Source organism: Convolutriloba macropyga, chromosome 4 (genome assembly GCF_964194025.1).
Source record: "Convolutriloba macropyga chromosome 4, txConMacr16.3, whole genome shotgun sequence".
NCBI lineage: Eukaryota > Metazoa > Xenacoelomorpha > Acoela > Convolutidae > Convolutriloba > Convolutriloba macropyga.
In genome coordinates this window covers 60885275-60909315 of record NC_134471.1, presented here as the reverse complement: position 1 = coordinate 60909315, position 24041 = coordinate 60885275, and the positions used below count along the sequence as shown (strand labels likewise).

The window sequence follows — 24041 nt, the reverse complement described above, 5'->3', positions numbered from 1 at the left end:
TTAACCAAAATTTTCTGCTTAAAGTAGCACGGCAAGATAGTTTATTGATTTATTTTGACGTAACGTGCTTACGAGAAACACTTGATTCCTGGTTATTACAAGAATATCCATCCTTACCTTTGGTGGACCGTTCTTTGATAGTTTTATTTGTTGTTCTAGTGCTAGGAGAATCTAGCAAAACAAACGCAAAAACTTTTGAGCGTGTCCGGACAAAACAGTCCCAAACAAAATAGTGCCAAATAAAATGTTGAAACAATTGTAAATATAATCTAAAAACAATTAAAGATAATCTATAAGGTAAGCTTCTGAATGCATTGTTTTTAATTGATATGAATTAGGACTAAACCAACAACTTGTTTAAAAATACATTATTTGTCGAAAACTATGTTGTAATCAGCTTAATTTTTGTTCAAAGAAATACAATCAAATGAATACCTTAAGGGCTTTCTTTTTTAATTGATGTGCACGTGTTTGACTCTATCTTTAGTTCGGACTATTATGTCTGGGACTGTTTTGTCTGTTTTCTTGGGACTGTTTTGTCTCTTCACCCTTTTGAGTAGTTAAACAATGAAATTGACCAATTGTAACAAAGTAAACAAAATATGCAAAATGAATTTCGTGAGATTTCGATCGAATTTTTCAAGAAGAAAAATTTTGAAAAAGTGCATTAAAAACCTAAAAAAAGGAAAGCTCTTCCAAAATCTGTAAAATGTTTTCTTTTCCAATCAAGTGATCTGGCTGGACAGAAAAAACAGGAAATGTTCGCTAATTGTAGATTATAGAAAATTCTATGGAAAGAAGGCTCTTTTTTTGTCTGCTAAAGACCGGTTAAACCTCGTTAATCCTTTCAACAACGTAATTAAGGAACAGTTTGATAAATAAATGAGTAATTTGACTGATACCCATTACGACGCAGAGGTATACACAAAATTTCCGCCTTAGTAAAATTGGTTCGGAAATTAGGAGACATCCTTTGTATCTTACTTTTCGCAGAAGGGGTTCCGACAATTTTGCGAAAAAGAACATTCGGTGCGAAAAGTAGTTTACAAATCTTGTAGGACATTTCCGCTCAATTTAGGTATCTATTATTGGCGCGCATTTTGAGCATGCAATAAGCACTTTAATAAAGACTTAATTGAGGCTTTCGAAGCTTTAAAGTGCTTTAAACACATGCAACCACAAAAACTGATTTTTTCCTGAAAAATCCCTCTCAAATCAAAGGCTTTGTATATCGATGTGAGACTGGCCGATTTTAATAAGTATTAATAAATAGCACTAATAAGTAGTAATCAGTAGTAGTAAAGTACTAAAAGTAGTAATAAAGTAGTAATAAAATACTACTAGTAGAAATAAGCTAAGCTTAATTAAATAAGTAGTAATTAGGTTAGGCTTAATTGCAGATTATATGCGAAATCGAGCTACATTGCGTGCAAAAAATCGATACATAAATGGAGCAGATGCGTGATACAAGCCGTGCAAAAATTAGGTTATAAAGTTTGTACTTGTATTTCGCGGCTGGGATTAAGACACTTTTGCGAACACGGGATTCTAATTTCCATTCCATTTTGCCGGTTTCTGCTAAAGTAACCATTCTCCGCAACATTGTTCCACTTTCAATGTATTAAAATAGTAAAAACGAACACGAGATACACGCATCGGGCATATCTGCCCGTGACGATTTGGGTATACCTCTGCGTCGTAATGCCAAGAAATCGGAAATCAATCTCTTGCTTTCTGTTAATTTTTCAAAGCTGAAGCTTGTTGTTTTCTATGCTCGATTATTACTCGTTTGTGCGATGCTCATGATAGCCCAACTCAACGAACAATGCCTAATTTAATTTGAAGCTATTAAATCAATGGTAGACAAAATATTTAAGGAAATTTGGCGATTACAAAAATTAAAAAACGCATCCAAAAAATGTAGCAGTTCAAGGTTTCTAACAGCGCAAAGTTGAATCCCATCGGTATGGCAATTTTTAGATAATTAAAGCAATGAGAGCATTCAATTTTAAAAACAAGATAAAACTGCAGATTAATTAAATTTATTTTTGTTTAAACAATTCTTTTGGGTTACGATAGAACCCGTAAAGAAGACGAAAAAAGTAAGCGGGGAGTTGCCTAATTGAGTTCTCCATTATAATTTTCACTGAGTTGACAAATGACCATGGCTAATTTTTGAATACAAAATAGGTTTAGAAATATCCAAAATGCTAAAAAAAAGAATTCGGAATTGAATCAGATTTTTTTCTGGCACTATTTTACCTCGCCAATCTATAGCAACGTTCCGTTGGGGTTGTTATGGTGCTCCTTTCCAAGTGAGTGTACACGAAACATTGTGAATATAATCTCGCGAAAATCGAACAATCCTGAGTGCATATGAATTGGGCGCATTTCTCCGTGCTAGGGTATTTTTCAAAATTGTAAAATGAAGTGAAATCGGGTCTGTTTTTCAAATTAAAATTTTGTAATAGTTAGGTTTGAGTTGGTGAACGTAAGTAAAGTTACCGCAAAATTTGTCAGAAAATACAAAACTAAAAACTGCCATCACACCCTGGAGTTCATCTTGAGCAGCTGCTGTTGCGCACCTACCGACTACTGCACAAACCGTGCTGATAAAGTTTAAAAATTGACAGCAGATCTCAATTGGCGCATTTCTAAAATTTGACCTCTAGTTAAGTGCACTAAAGTTAAGCAGAGACTTAGTGCCCTCGGGTTTTTTGGAGGAAACGTAAATTTTTGTGTTCTGTTGTGGTACAGAGAGTCAAGCATTTTGCATAGAAAAGACACATAAGTCTAACAATTGCTTCAAACTTAGTTTGAGAGCAATTAATGATAAGATTTGAATGATAGTCAATTAGAATTAGAATATTTCCAATGGTTCAATTAGAATAAGAAAATAGAATTAATGATAAGAGTTGTTTTCAGATAAGCTTAAGATGAAAATTGTGTTTTTAATTTGGCACTAAATTAGGATTCAAATACAAATCTTCGATAGGTTTTTGCGAGGTCGAAAGTGACAGATAAACCCAATGAAAGTGAGCTATTTACATTTCTCTCAGGCAATGAATTTTGCAACGTCAGTTAATCAGCCTCAAATTTGGATTGTGACTTGCTGTGATTTCTATTCACGCTTCATTCACCTTTGGTCTGATGCAATTTAACAGCATATATCACCATTCTTGCCTCATTTTTCAGTGGCTGTAAGTACAAAAAATAGAGGAATATACCTTGATGCATGAACTGCTCAACAACTACTAGCAGATAACCGTACCTAGAAGATGTTAACGCATAATTGCAGTGCATCACTGTCTCAAAATTTTTTAAAGCTCTAAATAACTAGAGCATATTAAACAACTGAATACGTGATAATGTCAGGTATAATTTTGAAATCATGTGATATATGTCAAAATTTAAAGCTTGCTTATGCTTCATTTTCAGTAAAAATAAGAAAAACTGCAATGTACCCAGCTAAAACACTGATCAAGAGATTATACCATTCGAAACTCAATTTACTTTTCATGAATTAAAATTAAAAGTAAGGCAGAACAACTAAAATTGCACTTTAAATTGAACCACAATTAACTTTCGGAGATTACATAAATTGTGCTGAACGACTGTTTCAAAACAGTATATGAGAATTTTAAACAGCGATTAGATAAGTTCTTTATAGTTTTTAAGTTGCTAGAGGTTGATCTTCAGTATTTTCGTCTTTTGATCGGTTCAGCAGTGAGTTGGAATGTTTATGCCTTGATTATGAATTCGGTCAATTTTAAGTTAGCGAAATCTCTGTCTCTTTCTTTCTGTTCAGTTCTATGTCTTGTAAATTGCAAATATGACAGCCACACAGATCAGAGACTATACACAGAGAAATAGGTTGATTTTCAAACAAATATCAATCAACTCACTCGAGTTTTATCCATAATCAGGCACAAATACGTTTTTAAAGTCAGTGTTTCGAAAAAACTGTTTAGCAGTTCCGAAATTTACTTAAGTAAACCCACCTGCTAAAAACGGGCTTGAGAAAAGCGCTCCGTTTATAAGCAGGCAAACTTTGTAAAATTGCTTGGGTCGCGCCACAAAAACCAGGCCGAATTTTTAGATAGGCCATTAACAATTAAAATTGAAATGTTCTCTGCACTAGTGACCCGATAAAATTTGGCGTTGCCTATTTTTTATGAGACTAACACCTTGTTGCTCAACTCTAAGGAGGGCACAAAACAGTTCTAATTGATGTCTTGGTATTCAGAGGACTTAAAAACTGAGAACAGCCCTGAGCAGTGCAGGTACATTGAATTTAATCGATTTCATAATTGTTATGCAAACAAAATAAAAAACTGTGGTGTCAAGCAAACAGAGAAAAAATTGTGTTGATATGTGATTGAGGAGTCCAAGCAAATTAAAAAGAAGAAAGACCGACGTAGCGAAAATCTATTTGCTGAGGTAGGTTGAAAAATTGAGATTATATGGGCTAACAATATCGAAGTTTCACTATATAGGAACACAGCCGCGATGAATGATTTGATGAAAAATATTTCAGTGAACATTTTATTTAAAATCAACCAGTTTCGAAAACCAAACATTATCCATGAGCATTATTCATTATTTTTCGAGGAAAAGTAGCACTGAGTTCATCAAACAGAAATTTTGAAATAGTTTTTGTTAAGTTTTTGAAGAATTTTAGTGGGATTAAATTTCCCATCAGCTAAAAGTTAATTGGCGTTTTTGTTACAAAATTGAGTTTTTTCAACTGAGCTTCAAAACTCTCCAAGTCAAATAGTAAACACAAAACAAAATAAGGTATTTAGAAGATTAACGCTTATGTAAAATTTGGTATAGTGGGCGAATCTGTAGTCGAATTTTGCATTTTGATCTAAAAAACGAAAGTAATTTACGGTAATTTTGTGAATCTTTAAAATTAAATAAAAAATCTAATATGGAATTTAAACAGGTAGCATTTTTCAGACCCCGTTACATGACAATTTACCCAATGCCATTATACCCACTGCCAAAATACCCAATGCCATTGTACCCAATTCACATTGATATTTTCGTTCCATAATCCGAGCACTAATTAGCAGAAAATAGCTTTTACACGTATGATTTAACAAGCGCATAATTTAATCCCATCTTCGGTTGTGATAGTTTCATATCAAGTCCCACGGGCCGCTGAGGCATGGCCATGGCCATTAAGTATGTTAAAACATACGGGTAATAGCGACTGCTAATTTGTTGTCGGATTATTGAACGAAAATATCAAAGTGCATTGGGTATTTTGGCATTGGGTATAATGGCATTGGGTGAATTGTCCTGACACCTTCAGACCCAAATCATAACTGTGCGATGTTAATGAGGTGATTGGGGCTAAACTAAATGTATGTTAGTGGAAGTAATAATTGGCAATTAACACTATCTTGTTTGATATTTTCTAGTTTTTTATTGAAAAAAGTTGTCATTTTTGTGTGTTTTGTTGTACTGTACTTGCTACAAAAGCTTAGTTCTTCCTCAAAAGAGATTCGAAATTTTATCTTTGTAGCTTTTGACTGTGATTTTGATTATTCTTTTAGATTTTATTAGGTTTTTTATGGAACCTTAGTGGATGGCTTCCCGGTGGCGGTCCTGTATAAGGCGTGTACTATGCGAGCTTCCACCCACTCAAAAATTTCATTATATTTGAAAAAAATAGACTCAATTGTTGGTTAATAAACTAACGGGACTAACTCACTGAAGTTTTCAACAATTCTTGATAATACTTGATAATTCTTGATAAGCCTTGATAGTTCGTGCTTAATCATATGAATTCGTGCTAAATCTTGTGGCTTGAAGGTGCTTTTTTATTTTCACGACTTGGTATATCTTGCCATATGTCATGGTTAATCTATCTTGGTTATCTTGCCAAGATCATGTTTCTCGATGCCCATGCAAAGATCTTACAAGTTCGGAAAAATCTTGATATTTTCATGGCAAGTACCCTGTCAAGATTTTTGCAATATTTACCAAGATTTAGTATGTTTCTATTCAAGGTGTATCAAATTTCAGATCACTGGGTTGATACAAAAAAGCTAAAAAACTTGAAGTTGCTTGAGAGTGTTACCTGTAACACGACTCGATAAATAGAGAAGTTTAATTGACACGGTGGTTGGCGTGAACAAAATATCGGAACTGGTAGAAAATCTGTACTTTAATTGTTGAATTATTTCCTTCATTTATTTTCTGCAAAAACGCTGTCATTTGCTCGTATTTATTTTATTTGCTGTATAGTTCGATAACATTAAGTGGAGTGTTATAGCAGCCAGAGAGTATAATTGGGGAGAAAATTTAAATAATTCTATAAGTAGACGAACAGCCAGTTTTTATCCGGAATTGTGATAAAGATTTGGATGCTAGCTGACCCCTATAAGCTCTCTAATCGCGAAAACTTAAATTTAACCCCCTGGTTGATTTTGCCCCTTCAGAACTTCATAACAGTATTAGAAAATTGTCTCCTTATTAGGGCAGGCAAACCATTTATCAGCCTAAAACCAAGGTTTCACAAATGCTAATGGAAGCAACAATTTTGTTATAAAGAAATGGAAACCGTTCTCTACAAGGCTTTATAAAATAGTTAAATTTTTGTTAAAAGTGAGTTGACTGTAGCCTGATTAGAGTAAGAATGGTGTACCAGCATGTCCCATCTGGGGTCACACAGGGTTCTGGTGCACCCGGCTACCCCTTGATTACAGTTCTGGCCCAGGTGAACGTGGGAAATCAGACGGTACCTGTTGGCTACTGGCTGCTTCTAAAACAACAGACAAAACATAATCGACTAACGTCGGGCGAATTGCTCTCAAACGACCGGCGAGCGGTAGGCTTCGTCAGTAGCTAGCCACGGTTTAGTGAGGCTAGATTTAGATTATTTGAAGAGGCGTGACGTGAGCGCAGCGGGGGTGCAAAACTGCATTGGATGGACTGATGTGGGGGTGGTGGGTGGATGGGGTGTGCAATCAATTTCTAGGAACCGCCCTTCACACCATAAATGTAAGTCTCCAAAACAGTTTCTGTTAATCGTATACTTGAATACTAGTGGGCTGAATGGGTCTGACGAAAAATTGGCCAAGCGAAAAATTGCATAAAAGAGACAAACAGGATTATTATACTTGCTACAAATTGCTTTTGAGAGCAATTAACAATGATTTCCTAAAAAAGGTCTGTTAAGTCATGTGTGATAAAAACATTTCCACAATAACTCATTGTTAACGAGGACCAGAGATAATGACATAACGCCACAAAACAGCAGCTGAAGTGCGGCATCAATAAAGAGAGAGAGAGAGAGAGAGAGAGAGAGAGAGAGAGAGCTAGAGAGATAAAACGTGAACGAGAAAGAGAAGGACAGAAACCTTAACCGCCAGATTCGAATCTGCAACTTCTAGTTTCATAGCCTTGTTAGTAAATAAATCATATAGAAAAAAAAACTAAAAAAAAGGTTTTCAACTTCGAAGTAAAAAAAATTCGAAACCATTTTTGGTCTCGAAAGTTCTGTCAAGTAACCCATCCCCAGACTTAAGAAAATTCGTAGGCCAGTAATGGTCGTTAAACTCAGAAAAAGACAAAAAACATTTTGTAAACAATTGCAAATTTTAAAAATTCTTGCAAAAAGTCATAATATTATTATCTAAGAGCTATTTCATTATCTCAAGAGGCTATCCAGTCTCCCTATTTTGAGCCTGAAGTAGTTTCACTGGCTCTTAAATATCAAAAACTGAAGTAGTTTCACTTGCTAACTTGGAACATGATGGAAATTTGGCAAAAATATTAAATTTTATTCAAAAATTAATAAAACTGAAGTTATAAAAAATAATGATCACTATCCCATTAAATCTAGAAACTATGCAGCAGCTTGTTTTTGAACCATAGAGGAGGTCTCAGGGCCCCTGGTGCCAGAAAAAATTCAAAAAGACGAATAAATTGCAAATATTTTAACGATTTTGCCTAAACCTGTGAGATTAAAATCTTGAAAAACTTCGATTACATCTATAAACTATGCAGTAACATATTAACGAACCCAAAAGGAGGTTTTGTGGCTCTTGAGGCTAGAGAAATCTAAAAAAAAAAAATGACAAAAATTTTAAAAAACTTAAAAAAATTGAAAGTTTATTTAAAAAAATTGCTAGAACTTGTGATAATAAAAAGTTCAAAATTGATCCATGATCATCAAGAATTTCCCAGTAACTTATTAAGTTGATAATTAGAAAATTTAAATAATGACTATAAATGTCAAAAAATTGAATAAAATGGCAAAATTTGTCAAAATAAGTTAAAATTCGTGATGTTAAAATCTTGCAAGACATTCCATTACATCTCGAAATTATACAGAAGCCTATTTTCACACCCGAGAGGAGGTTCCTTGGCTCCTGAGGCTAAAAAACGTAAAAAACTACTATGACATTGAAAAAAACCTTAAAAGGGCAAGTTTTATCAAAAAATTTCTTAAATTTGTGACATAAAAAATTTGAAAAACTATTCCATGGCCAATAAAATTTTGTCAATAACTCATTATAAAACCTCTTAGGATGTTTTCTGGCCCGTGGGTCTAGAAAGACTTGATTTAAAAAAATGTCAAAAAATTTGAATAAAGTTGCATGTTTTGTCAAAAAAAAATGCTAAAAGTTGTGATGTTAAAATGTTGAAATCCTTCCATTACCACTGAAAACTATTCAGTAACCTATTATTAAAACATTTTCCCTGACACCTAGAGTTGATGAAAATCAAAAAATGTCAAAAATTTTCAAAAAGCTTGAAAAAAATTGCATATTATTATAAATTTTCGGGTTTTAACGAGCGGTTGTTCATCAGTAGCTAGAGACGGTGGGGGGGGGGGGGGGGGGGGGGGGTGCACCCAGGGCTGATATGGGGGTGGGGGCTGGGGCAACAGTGGGGTTAGGGTAACAGCGCGCGGGGGCAATAGTGGGGTGTCAATATCAGAGGGGTCTTCAACCTCTAAGAACCGCCCTTCACACCATAAGTATTATTCTCCAAAAGTTTTTGTGATTCGCATACTTCGGGACTAGTGAGCTGAAACGATCCAAGAGCACTCAATGCCCGCTGGGTGCTAGCTACCTTTTTTCCCGTTTTTGAGGACGAAAAGGCAAAAGCGTGAGACGAATAATCGGTCAAGCGAAAAATCGCATAAAAAGACCGACAGGACTAATTTAATTCCACAAACTTCGTTTGAGAGCAACTAAAAATGATTGTAATTGAAAGTTAATAAAATAGTTGGCAGACAGCCAGGAAATAGATGCAATAGCTTCATAGACTATCAGTCTCAAAACAACTATAGAAAAATGAGACCTAAAAAGAACTAAAAAATGAGACCTATAAAATCTTAAATGTAACCATAAAATGGGGCCTAAAAAATCTTAAATGTAACCAAAGAATGAGACCTAAAAAATCTTTAATGTAACCAAAAAATAACTTCGGATGAACGAGAACATGCTCCAATAAGTCTGAAACACGAAGTCACGCACTTATTCAAGTCGAAAATTGCATGAAAGAATGATCAAAAGCTGAGTTTAAGTAAGCCATACATTTAAAAACATCTAAGAGAGCAAGTCCTGACTTACAATTCAAAGAATTTTCAACGCAAAAACAAAATGATGAAAAAAAAAATTTGGAATGGACATTGAAGTCCTCTTAGAAAAAGACCCGATCAAAAAATCGAACAAAATACAACAATTGCAATAGCGAATTTTTCTTCAAACACTGTTTCTAACATTAAAATTACAGTGAAAAAAATGGATTTTTCCCATTATACCCCCCAGAGTTTATAGCCCCATTATGGTATATCCACCGTGATGGGGGGCTATACGTTATGTGACCACTAAGCTGGGGGAGGGGGGGCTATAATGGGATAATGGGAAAGACTCAAAAATGCTCTCCACGTTATGGACAAGACCAAACAGACCGAAACATGGGCATGGGCACAATAGACCAGACCAAAATACGACGATGGGAATAGACGGAAAATACCCATCTTATGGCATTGGCTAGAACGCACGGACCCGCAAGTTATACTGTGAATCACAGCTAAATTGAGTTCGAATGTTGAGGATGTTTTTAAACTCTGAATTGGTTCTTTCCCATTATTCCCCATCCCGCTCTAAGTGCACATATAACGTATAGCGCCCACCTGCAGACGTGGTAAATATACCAAAGTGAGGGGGAGCTATAATAGGGAAGATTCCTGGAATTTATGGTTTTTCTCTCTGTGTCCTATGAATTGGCACCAAAACTTTTGTTTGGACTGTGTTTTCATAGACTCTGGGAAAATTGATCACCAAGAACCAACAAAGTAAAGGGAATTTGCCAAACTTCAGCATTTTTCTTGTAGCACACCAAAATACAGAATGTGTAATCTCCAACATTCTCCACAAATCGCAGACTGAGAAGACACTATCCTTTTTTTAGATAATTCAAGAACACTTTCCTCCAGTCTGTCTATAAGCTAGATTCACTGTGTGTATACTACTGAATCCGGTGCTGTATTATATTACCACTGTAATAATTGAAGTTAACCATCAGTGTTTTCTAGAGTCGGCTACAAAGAGAGAACTAGGTAAGTCTACTTTTGACGCAGAAATAAATAGCGCTAACTCTATACCCCTTAAAGCTGTAAACGGAGCCCAACTTGGGTCTGCCTTTTTCTGTTGTCGTTTAAATTAATTACAAATCTCACTTGAAAATTTTATCAATAGTTGTCAATTGATGAAGAAATCTTTTCATGCCTTTGATTACTTGCCCTATATATTACGAGGGTATTTGAAATTTGCATTGAAACTGCTTGAATTAAGGGTTTTTTACTGCTGGGTTAGTCCAATTTGAAAAACATAATTTTGCACTGCTTAAAAATCGAGAAAAAATTTTGGATTCATTCACGCATTTTTTTTTAAATTAATGAAAAGCTAAAAATTTAGTGTCAAATATATTTAACCATTTGGTTATAAGTTTACTGTATTCGTTTCCAAAAACTTCTCATCATCAATGTCATTAGTACGAATCATCAGATGATGTAGTCTTAAAACACGTGTCTGTCTGAGCAAACGCAAGGTACAAAATTTTGTCCAGACTATGTTCTCAGATTGCATTAGACCCCCACCACCCTTCACTGTACGCGACTCAAGTGGGTCTGATCATAAGGTTCTTGATTCGCGCACCTAAACCCGGGCGACCCTGATAATAATAGATACGAGTACACTAATATTTTTTCCAGACTGTAAGGAAGTGACTTATCCTTATTTGCGCAGTTATCACAAATTGTTTTTCAGTTTTCAGTCTTCAAATAAAGATCTTTGTCGAACCAAAAATTTAAATCTTGTCGCAGAACTTGTTCTTTCATAAACTTTCCTCTCTAACTCAGCAGCACTTTTTCAATTCCCTTCACATACAGTGGGTGATTTAAAAATTACGGTTACTGAAAATCAGTCACCACATTAAAAAGGCTCCCGTTTGATGCAGGCGTTTCAATAGTTCACCTAAAGAGGACCAATTTGGATCCCTCCAATTATGGACTCGTATCAAAATGTGGTCAAATTGATGGAGCCAACATCATTGAGGCAGATTCCTTGATTATAACTGTCGACAGTGATTGTAGGTTACTATTGTAGATTACTGATAGTCTCTCCGAAAAGCAATTTTGACTGTCAGATAATACGGCCCCTATCTTGAGAGTTTTTTCAGGATCAATGACGGACCCCCAAAAGTTACTAAAGCGAGTAGTACAAAAGTAATGCTTGGTGCATCGCACTTAGCGTTATGAACATTGTACTTTTGCTCCTCAGCTATTTCAAGCGCCACCCTGCCTTCTCTGCCACATTAAAAATTGTTGTTGAATGGAGCGGTGAGGTCACGGTAACGTTAAAAGCAGTTGTCCATTTTGTCATTTTGTTTAGACTATGCTCTTAGGTCACACAGTATCCCCTGTCGACATCTTAAACAGGTCTGATGAGGGGCCTTGTGTCGCGCACTTAACCCTGGATGCCGTAATGAACAATAAATGTGAACAGTACCCGTGGGTTGTGATGAGGATCCTCTTCTTCTGAGATGAAGAAGTGCATTGTGTCGATCACTTTCCTGTGAATAAGTTCTACTATCTCTTTAGTCAACTGGGGTGCCCTCTCCCCATCATAAACTTCACCTTCCAGTCGACCTAAAGTACGTATACTTCTATTAAATACCCCCATCTACCCTGACAATAAATTTGGGTTATATTCTGTTTTGCCAAACCCCCCCCCCCCACCCCCCGCGTTCAGTGGACATGTAAATTTTACACCCCCCAGGCGCACGTTCTATTTTTGGCAACTCAGGTCACAAGGAGAATTGGCAACTCGAGGTGGTCACAAAAACAACCGAGGTGGCAGAATCAACCGGGGTGGTTGAAAGGTGACTCTATTGATCAGTTTTGAATGTGAGAACTGCACTCAACCGGCAAAAAATGTTTAACAATAATTCACCTCCATTTTTTTTGAAAGTTACTGCTAATTTAAAGGCAAATTAATCGTTTAAAAATTCACGTGCTGTGAATTTGCATTTGCAGTGAATGCGGTAAATGTGTTTTAAAAATATTACAGTCTGCGGACCTAAACTTTATTTTGCGTGTCATCAAAAGAATTGCAAAAATAAACTCTTCAAAAAATGTTATTCGCAGCAAAGACGTGGAAAAATTTAGCATCATTGCAGCTTTATGCACTCAATTGCGTGTAGAATTGCTTCTATTATACGCAGACTGATCGGAAAAATTTCGTTTAGCATAATTTTAAGTAACTCTAATCATAAAACCTATAAAATAAGACAAGATTCGGCTCTATAATTTTCGGGTTTTTGGATTCCTCGGTACAAAAAGGTGACCGGCATTGAACTGATTCGCGATCTTACAAAATACTGGACAAATGAACATCATAAAAGACTTTGCCGTCCAGACATTTGTTGCGATGATCGTACCAATGCTTGTCCGTGGCTTTATAACGTTGTTTTTTGTGTGGATTACAACCTATTGACAGAAAAAGATTAAACTCCGGAAACTATCGGTCTACAGCATTTTAGCAGAGACATTTGGAGCCGCTGCCGGCTTTCAAACAATTCAAACAACAAACAATTCTTTCATTCTGTACAGTTGCTTCTTGACCTTCATTTTTTAAACGTTTGAAGCACTTTCTTATGCATTGCTAGTTTTAAACGTTAGCGCAATAGTTCTTTTTAAGCAGCAGATTCTGTAACAAAGTTCTAATTGTAAATATCAAGAATTGTAAATTACTCCTGTATTTTATCCTCCTGTAATATATTCCAATCATGATGATGACTGCAGAAAAGTTTAATAGTTATTCGAAAGCAGATCTTTATAAAATTTATTGCTAACTTTATCAAAAATTAGAAGAGAAGGACAGTCTCATCGCCGAGCATGTGGTAACCGTGAGTGAATTCCTTAAAAAATCGGCACAGGTAACAACTACTTCAGCTATAATAACACCAACGATTAACACGAGTGCAAAAAATGCCGTTTTTATTCGAAAGTTTGAAACATTAAAGATCGAGGAGAAAACAGAAAATTTTTTAATTGGTAGTAGTATCATCAAACACCTGGCAAGAGATCGGACATTTCCTCAGGACTGCAGTATACATGCTTACCCAGGCTCGACGACAAAGGAAAAACTGCAATTATTACAAGGTTACGATAAAAAAAATATGAAAACAGTCATTTTACAGGATGGGACCAATGCTATTCTAAAACAAAAAAGTGATCATTTAGAAACATTATTCTCAGATTACAAAGATCTTGTCTCTGCAATAAAAGGAAAGTTCAGCCCAGAAACATTGGTATTGATGGAAGTACCTCCCTTAAAAAAGTTGCCGAAAAACGAACAGATAAACAACAAAATTTACGATTTCAATGAAAAGCTGCGAGAGTATATTACACAAGAAAACACTGAAAAAATTAAAATACTTCCTGTCTGCAACACGTTTAGTCAAATGGAAAATTACAACGCTCTCTTTTACGATGATATACATTTTATTTTCAGCAGGGTATTCCGTTCATTAAAAATGCAGTTTTAAGACATTTTCTTTTAACTTCTTGTAATCTTGTTCGTTTACAGTCTTCGCAATATTCTCAAAGTGCACACGTGAGTAGGGCTAACACTTACAAACCATGGAGGCAAACATATCGTTATACAAATGGATTTAAGCTGCAGTTTCTTTTGTTTTTAAGCTATTTTGCAACGTGTAATGATTTATAATCAGATATAGCCAAAAATGGCAGGTATTCGACTCATAGTTATACTATGTGTACTACTCATATCCTCCGATAGTATTTCAGACATTTTTTTTACAGTTTTCTTTGTGCATCTCGGATACCTTCATTCAGAGGAAGCTGTAACAGCAAACAATGTGCTTTAACATCCAAATTCAACCTTTCATTTTTCTTGGTTGTTATATGGTACCTTCTACTAAAAAGTGGTGATATCGAAATAAACCCTGGACCAGTTTTGCCATATGCACTTATGATGAAAAAGTTAAAATTATTTGATTCCAGAATAAAAATTCTACATCAAAACGCCAGAAGTTTAGCAGGACAACATCTGCTGTGGAAAGAACTCATTCAGGACATTGGTTACAACTGCATATATGCGTTTAGTGAAACATGGTTGTCACAAAACCTTGCGGAAGAATTTTGGCATGTAGATAAGCAAAACTTTGACTGTTTTCGAAAAGATCGCATCCAAACAACAAAAAAAAGGTGGTGGTATTATCATGTACATTCCAAAAATATTGAAACCTCGTCTCCGCGATGATCTCAACTGCTTTCCGGATACAAATTTTGAAAGTTTGTGGGATACAAAAAAAGAAATGCGTTTTGAATTTATCAAACTGTCCCTAAAAAAAATTGTAAAGATGTTCTTGGAAAAATTGGTCCTGAGAATTGATCTTGCTGTGGCTGAAGGAAAATCTGTCATACTTGCTGGAGACTAAACTTAAAAATTAAAAACAACAAAGAAAAAATTTTTTGACAAAAAAAACCTATTCAGCCATAGCATTCTAAAATTTTATTGAAAATTCAGACTGGAGACACTTTTACGGTGCAGTGACAGGAGATATGATGTGATTAGAATTTCAAAGAATTATTGAAAGAGCATTAGCACTACATGCTCCAATTAAAGCCTGTTATATTAGAACAGATAAACCAAAATTTTTGCTTCAAGAAAAATGGCTATGTGAGGAAACAAAAAGACAGTTTTCAAGAATTAGCGATGATGAAACTAAAAACGATTTAATTCGTCAAAAAGAAAAACAACTTCTTTCAGGTTTTATGGAGTTAAACAGTGAAAAAACCAGATGGAAATTCATTCAAGATCTTCGTAAAAAAGAAAAGACTCAAGCAAGAATTCAATCTTTATTAAACAGTTTTGGTGATAAGATAACAAAGCCCATGGAAATTGCAAATCTTCTAAATTACAGATTTTCCACTCTAGGAGAGTTCATTGGCTTGCAACAAACAAACAACATTCCTAAAACTGCTCCGAGAAAGTGTTTCAAGTTCCGATATATAACAACCAAGGAAACAAATGTGCTCATAGATTCATTGAATACAAGTAAACCAGTCGGTCCTTCAAAAACACCAGCCTGGGCAATAAAAGATGCTAAAGCAGCGCTAGCGGAATCACTATGTTATCTCATTAATCAGTTCATTACAGAAGGAAAATTTCCAGAAGGTCTTAAAAAGGCTTGTGTAACTCCACTCTTCAAAAAAGTGAATCCCGAAGACCCACTAATTTATAGACCTATTTCTGTCACTTCTGCTTTGTCAAAAATTTTGAAAAGGCGTTCAGTTCACAAATCACAAGTTTCCTAGAAAGGGAGCATTTATTGTCTGCTAGTCAATTTGGTTATAGAAAACAAATTTCAACAATTGATGCTATCCTGAAATCGACAAAACAAATAAGATTAGAACTCAACAAGAAAAAAAATGTTACAGAGGCGTTTTTAGATCTTTCAAAGGCTTTTGATTCTATAAACCACAAAATACTGTTACGGAGACTTGAAAATATACGTTTTGACTAACATGATACCAATTTAATAGGGAATTATTTGAGTGAAAGAACGCAAAGAGTTGTTCTGAATAGAATTGAATCAGATTGGATAAATTTGAAAAGAGGAGTTCCACAAGGTACTATTTTAGGACCTCTATTATTTAACAATTACGTCAACGATTTAGCAAAGATTGTAAAAAAGGATTGCACCGTCGTCCAGTACGCAGACGACACTTTTCTTTTTACATCGGACACTGATGAAATATCGTCAAAAACAAAACTTGAACATAACATCTCAAAAATTATTGACTTTTTTGCAAAGTCCCAGTGAGTAATGAACAAACAAAAAACAGAATATATTGTGTTCAGCACAAGGAAGAGGTTAACAAATACTGTTTTGAATGTCGACAATGAAAGAATAGCAGAATCCAATAGTGTGAAGTATCTTGGCTTGATTATTGATAGCAAACTAAAATTTGATGGAGAAGTGAAAAAGATTCTTTAGAGAATGGCTTGTGGAATAAAAGTTTTGAATACACTAAGTAAAAGTTAACCAGAGAAAACGAAAGTCTTATTACTTAATGCAATAGTAATAAGTCATCTAAATTATTCCGCTCTAATTCTGATAAGGTTGCAAAAGTCATTACTCACATCTTTAGAAAAACAACTGAATTGGGGAATAAAATCCATTTTTAATAGGAGAAAATACGATCGGTCTACAGATCTCAAACTTCGCTATAAAATACTACCAGTTTTTTTTCTCTTGAAATACCCTTGCTCAAAATAATTTTTTCGCTTACTCAGCAACGATCTTCCAGCATATAAAATTGAACCTCTCTCTACCATGAGAATAAAACAACATGACAGGTCAAAAAAAGTAACGTTCGATATCAGAAAGCACAATAAATTTTTAACTGATTCTTTTATTGCACAAGCCATTCCAATTTATAATAGTCTGCCTTCTAATATTAGACTGAAAACAACATCGGAAGCTTCCTTAAAAAAGAACTGAAAGAATTTTTTTGGAAATTTTTTTACATCTTCATGATGTACATATAAAATTGTGAAAACATTTTATGCTCGCATTTTAGGCCATTTTTTAATAATGTAAGGTCAAATTTTTAGTTAAGTAATTTAATGATTTTATAATTTTACATAATGTTATATTCTTAACTTTACATTGCCTCTTTTACCATTTGCTTTTTATACTTATGTGTACCAGAGGAAATTAACAATGTTCTTTTTTTCAAACACTTTTCATTAAGCCTTTTTGTTCCGATAAACTTATCAAAAAGAAGTATTTAGCAAATAACTATTCATTTGTTGTATTACACTTCAGACTACCTTCTCTTCGCTGTGTAGTAAAGTCAACTGAATGTTATTCAAATCCACAGAAGAATAGATATTCTCTACCCACAGAAAGCCGCTGATTAACTGAGTCGGCTGGTGAAGAAAGATCAATGAAGTTGAAATGGTTTCCATTTTTCTATAAAGCGACAGTGTTTTCTCGTCTCCTTAGATACAGATCATTGAGTCTTTTGCCGGCCGACTGGACCTGGTATAAATAGATCGGGAAAAGGGGGTGAAATTGCAGCAGGCTAGGTTTCACTTGATGCAAAACATGCTCTGCGCAGAGAATGTAGCCCAGAATCTTAACCAAACCAAACTGATGAATATGCAGACACGAGACGAGATCAGGGAGGAATATTTTATCACTGAGAATAGGATATTTTTAACAAAGTCAAGTACAGAGACTCAAATGGACGTGGGTGGTCATGATGAGCTGCAGTTACTGTGAGACCAGTACGGCTCTGAGTGTCATGGCATAGTGTATGTTGTGGATGCTCTTAATTTAAAAAAAGACCGCAAAACTCCTCCAGAAACCATACAACTTACTTTTGATGTCGCAAATTGATAGAGACTATAATTTAGGCCCAAACTATCAAACCCTTGAGTTTGAATTTCTGTAAGAGTGGTCACCATTAACCCCCAACAAACGTCAATTTTGAAAATCGTCGATTTTGGAAATTTTTGTTGAATTGTCGAAAAATTGAAAAAATTGATCAAGTCGGTGTGTATATCAAAAATAACCTCTTATTTAGAAAAAAAATGAGAGAACATTATTCTAAAATGTTCAATTTTGAAAATTTTTGTCTATTCTAATGCAGTTCAAAAGAAAATTTTAATGGTAATTTTGTATAAGTTACGTGACTCTGCTTGAATTCACTGAGAAATTTTGGCGTTTGTCGAGAACCGCGAAGTGGTTCGAGATATTAAGCCAGAATTTCGAAGTGAATTCTACAGAGTCACGTAACTATGCTTAAAACACGAAACGCGCACGTTTCAAAATGACGAAAGTCAACGGGAGTCAACTTCTGGCTATGTAGCAACTTCTGCCATTTTAACTTCTGGCATTTTTAAACATGCACGTGACTGTTTTAAGTGTATATGTAATCGTTACCAGTTAGAGTTCGTTCCAGCATAGACTGCATACGTGCTCTTGGGAACTGTTCCGATGCACGGGGTTCTATTTGGTAGTTGGGCTGCTGCTGCTGCTGTTGGGTTTGTTGTTCTGCTCTCATTCGACCTTCTTCATCGTCCCTTCTGTCACCTTCCCCCACATTCCCATTACTACCTCTTCCTTCCTCTCCTTCATCTTCATTAGCATCGTTATTGCGAGCTCCTAAATGCACATTAACAACAAGCATACTATTAAGATTTTTCAAAATCAGAAGTTCAAAATCATAAAAAAATAATGAAACTGACAGATCAAGTTTTAAAAATGATCAAATTTTAGAATTCAATGAAAAAGCAAAAATCACTGGCTTAGTTTGGCACACAAACAAATTAAAGGACAAAATAGCTATTAAATTCTAGATACCTTGTTTTTAACATTTTGGAAGCCTTGTTGTTAAGATCTTAACAATTTTTACGGCTTTTACATTTAAGAGAACCCAGGTCGAGGTGGCCAGACCGAAGTGACCCCTGATCAGACGAGTTTCGAGCGCACACATGTTCCCGGTGCGTTCGAATTACATGGTCTGGAAAAGGCTTCGAGCGCACTTTTGTCTGGACAATGGTCTGGAACTTGCCTGATCAGAGGCCACTTTGTTCTGGGACGGTCTGATCAGAGGTCACTTTGGTCTGGGACGGTCTGATCAGAGACAGTTTCAGGCGCACACAAGTCTGATCAGAGGCCGATTCAAACATAATAAAACAGCATTCTGATCGGAACTTCATCTGAAACTCTGATGGGATTGATCAGAACCAAGGGGTCCAGCTAACAACTGCCGGTCCCCTCAAGAAAAGACTTTGAATCAAAGTAGATCAAGACGTTTTTATGCAGAGCTGTCTAAGTTTATTTTTTCAGTTAAAAGCATAAAAAAATGGCATACTCAGTATTTTTTTTGATCATTTTTTTTTCGATTTACTTTCATTAACAATAATTTCAGGATTGGTTTTTTGTTAGTTGAATATAAGATTGATAAAATGATAGATGAAATGAATATATTATAACGATATTGAGAGATTTGTTCATGTTTAAAATCCTTCTCTGATCAGACTATTTCGAACGCACTTTAGTCTGGACAATGGTCTGGAACTCGTCTGGACAATGGTCTGGAACTTGTCTGATCAGGGGTCACTTCGGTCTGGAACTCGCCTGATCAGAGGCGGCTTCGAGCGCACTTCGAGCGCACAATGATCTTCGAGCGCATTCTCGTCTGATCAGAGGTTACTTCGGTCTGGGACGGTCTGATCAGAGGTCCCACTTGTCTGGGACGGTCTGATCAGAGGCGATTTCGAGCGCGACCTCAACCTGGGAAACGCAGAGAAAAGCAAAAACAACAAAACTGCAAAAAATTGAAGTTAGCAAATGATACTAAAAAGTTGCTGGCTGTAATTAAATTCAAAATTACACTGTATTGCCACGCAAAAACCCACTAGCAAGCTCTAAAGGGTATTTTTTTACAATTTGAACAAGGAAAACATGAAAAAAGCCAAAAAACAAGCAGAACTCTTGCTTGATAATTTGTAACTTTTATAGGATCTTTTGCGTTTGTCTCCCCCCCCCTGTACGCTATGCTCCCCGTGTACGTTATGCTTTTCTCGGTTATAGATCCCGGGCAAGAACAAAGTACATCCTTGTTAGATGTTGAAATATGGCATGTACACTTGGGGGCGCAAATGATTTGCACTTAATAATCTGGGGTTACAAACGAAAAAGATCTTTTTGCTAATATTTCCAAAAATTAACCTATGCGCCACCCGGTTTTGTTTTCGGACACAAAAAAGGCGAACAAGGATAAAATTGTCAAAATACTGTTTAAATTAAAATGAAATTAGCAAATATGGTTCAGAAGGCTGCAAAATGGAAAGACTGAAAAAAAAAATCCAATAAAACTAAGGAAAAGGTAAATTACAATTTTTTTGCACTTAATTCGTCATTTTTTGTGTAATAATATAACCCATAATCTTGTTTTCACAAATTCACAATGCGCCCAACGTCAGATGAGCCCCAGTTATCAGAAATCCAAAAAAGGAAAAAACAATGAAAAATTGAACTAAACCTGGCTCAAAATTTTCAATTCAGAACAAAAAGCATGAAAAAGTGCTCAAGTCAGCTTAAAGATTGTACATGTTTATCTTGTTGTTAAAACTCAAAGTCATCTAAAAAGTGGGCTAGCACGTGTTGCAATTTAAAAAAAAAACAGAGGATCAGTTCAATACAAATTCTTTGGATTTTAAACAAGCGAAATAAGTTTGCTGGTCTATTGAAGAGCTTGGTGAAATCAATACACTATTAATTTGTATATTCCTCGATTAAAAATATACCAATACAACTGGCAATTCAATGATTCGCTAATATAGATTCAAAAAATTAGCTTCGGATAACAGGAATTTACATTATTATTTTGGACGACAAAATTTGCTTCTTAAGGAATAAAACATTATCATCGCAACTGAAGAGCATCAACAAAAGCGCTTGAAGGCAGGGCAGAAAATTTCCTTGAATTTTGGATTTTACTTGATTTCAATAGACATTAAAAAGATTAATAGATTTTCAGTTACTTCCCATTTTTTCTTTTTTTTATAGCTTAACAAGTTGACGCTCGAAAATCTTATTGGGAAATGATTTCCTCGCAAAGTTTGAACGTCACTAGTCACTGAATGTTGCATACGTTACAAAATCTAAAGTCTCATCAGATTCTTTGGTAATCTTACAATTTATCAGAAAAATCTTAGAAGATCTTATAAGAAACATTTAAGTTATACTTTATTCTTGCCTCATTTTTTAAGATTTTCAGCACTGTGTCGGATCGTAAAAAACTCATATTTCTTACACCAATATTGCAAGATCATACAAAGTATTTAAACGAAATTGGAGATATTTTCATTTTTTTTATTGTTCTCATAAAACAATGGAAAATGTTTTTTAAAAAAAAAATTTTCTATAATATTTTACAAAAACAGGATCTTAGCTGTAGTTATTGATTTGAAATTTTCCGGTGTATCAAAATGATAAAATTGCAACAATAACTTTTCACAACAGACATTTATCAAGTAATTTCCTAAACTTTTCAAACTATCATGAAAATCTACTAAGTTTGTATAATATTCTTTCATATAGTTCAAATCATGTTAGATCCTCTGAGGCAAAACATTTCTCGTAATATTTTTGAAGACATTTTCCTGGAAAATTTTATATACTATTTTAAGAACAGATCAAATCATATAACATCTTATAAAGCACATCTTACCTCTTATGAGTTTTGTTTTTTTATCTTTAAGTTCTGATAAGATATGCTCTTATTCATAAGATCTTTTCAGATAGTAATATTAAGATAGAATTTAAGCAGATAGTATAAGGTCTGTATTGCTAAATGCTTAGGCGTAATTTGGTTGAACATCCATTAAAAAATTTATCCAGAATTTCATAATCAGATTCGACCTTCTTGCGCGTGTTTCTGTTTGGTCTTCAACATGTTTTTTTTCGGAATATATAATTTTTCACTTTTTGCTTGCTGTTTATATTTTTATCATGCAAGGATTCCTAAAACAAGTGGAACACTTCGTACAAACAGTATTTGACAGTCTACTTACTCTTTTTTTACTGTATACCAAATTTATTAGAGACTGCTCCGAAGGAAGATAACAGTAGTGAGCAAAATGTCAAAAAACCGTAGGATAAAATAAATGTAAGCATGTAGCTTTCTAATACTTGCTCTGCAGTTATTGCAAAAAACGTGATAAAAAAGATTATTTTCTGTTAAAGTTAATGTTAAAGAACATGAGAAAATAATCTGTTTGAAAAATGTCTACAGAAGTAAAAACAATTAATAAGATTTTTTGAAAACATTTAAGCTTTTATCTTTTTGAATTTGTTAGAGTATTATTTGACATTGTTTTCAATTATACTGGTTTTAAATCACATTGACAAATTTGAAGGCAAAATGAATTGTTTTAATGTTATTTTCCGAGATTTTATTCAATTCATCGCGGGAGCCACATGTCGGGTCTTTCCCATATACATGTTTTGTTACCACTAAGTTATTGGGCTATAATTGGAAGGACAATTCAGAGAAACTATACAAAACCTAATTTGTAATGTAATTGTAATTTGCAGTGGGGGTTTCAAAATTGGTTTTATATAGCATTTTAAGTAACTATTATAGATAGATTTTTTTTCGGATTATTCGAATTTAAGCAGTCTGCAAGTTTAGGAAACAGCGCAACGTGTTGGTTCCCTCCTCGGAAACAAAAGTTAATCTTGAAAGTTTGTTCTTGCAAATTTATTTTTTTCTGCAATAATATTGCAAGATTTTGCAAGAATAACTCCGTCTTGCAATATCTTGCAAAATTACTTTTTCTGCAGTAATATTGCAAGATTTTGCAAGAATAACTCCGTCTTGCAATATCTTGCAAAATTACTTTTTTCTGCAATAATATTGCAAGATTTTGCAAGAATAACTCCGTCTTGCAATATCTAGCAAGATTACTTTTCCTTCGGCGAGAGTCTGGCAAAATATTGCACGAATAACTTTTGTTCCCGACTAGGATTTATTTGGGAAAAAAAGTAAGTCACCTCTGTTTCGGTTTTCAGACGCAGTGTTGGTGGGATTGTCGTAGAATTCTTCGTCAACTCTCATCATCCTTCAGCTAATGAAAGTTCTAAGAGATCTATTCTGCCCCCTCCCCTCCCCAACTGAAAAATTGTTAAAAAAAACGTCCATGTCCTCTCCAAAACTACCCCACTGTGCTATTTAAAGCATAATAACGTGCTAAATACACATATAAAATATAAATTATAATTGAACGTCAATAGGGGTCAGTCTTGTAGTTTTTCGACGTAAAAAACTCATTTTTTCATTGCGATGTTTTTCCAACTTCTCATCAAAGTTCGAGAGAGCAGGCTGGGGGTTAATGTTGTACTTCAGGTTGGGGGTTAAGACAGAATAGTTTTTCCCCTAATTTATCGATTCTTCTGTTCAGTCGAACAACTTTCCACTATGCTGAATGTATATTATTTGAGTCCAGTAACAACACAATACGATCGATCAATGTTATCCAATAATACTGTCAAATAACACTATCCAATAATAGAGTGAAAGTGAAATCAGAGACTAATGAATATTATTACCACACGGTTGTTATCGCCAACGAGAAGTTATCAAACTCCGAGGCGAAGCAACCGTGTGGTAATTTTTTCAATCAACACCTGTTGCGATCATGTTTGTTTTTTTAGACTACAAGTTTATCAAACTGTTTCCATCATTAGACTACAAGTTTATTACCACTCTTTTATCGCCACTGTTTACTTAGTAACAGTGGCAATAAAAGAGTGTGATAAACTCGTAGTCTAATGCTGAAGTGGTTTTCCAGTGTCGATCGGGCATTAAAATTTATTACACTGGCAGTTTATTTAACTGCTATTATCGCAACAGGTGTTGATTAAAATACGTATGGTTGTAAATTAAGTACGTCAGACTA

At 34.7% G+C, this 24041-nt stretch overlaps 1 protein-coding gene across 1 annotated transcript; it reads right to left on the bottom strand.

Moving 5' to 3' along the window:
- Window positions 1-3515: 3515 nt before the first annotated feature.
- Window positions 3516-23244, bottom strand: LOC142338582 (dynein light chain Tctex-type 5-B-like). The gene is made up of 5 exons (XM_075388388.1): window positions 23137-23244; window positions 18514-18735; window positions 12039-12178; window positions 6635-6775; window positions 3516-3855 (listed from the first exon to the last, which is right to left on the bottom strand). The coding sequence occupies exons 1-5, from the start codon at window positions 23201-23203 to the stop codon at window positions 3811-3813; spliced, it is 615 nt and encodes a 204-aa protein (XP_075244503.1). The 5' UTR covers window positions 23204-23244; the 3' UTR covers window positions 3516-3810.
- Window positions 23245-24041: the final 797 nt, after the last annotated feature.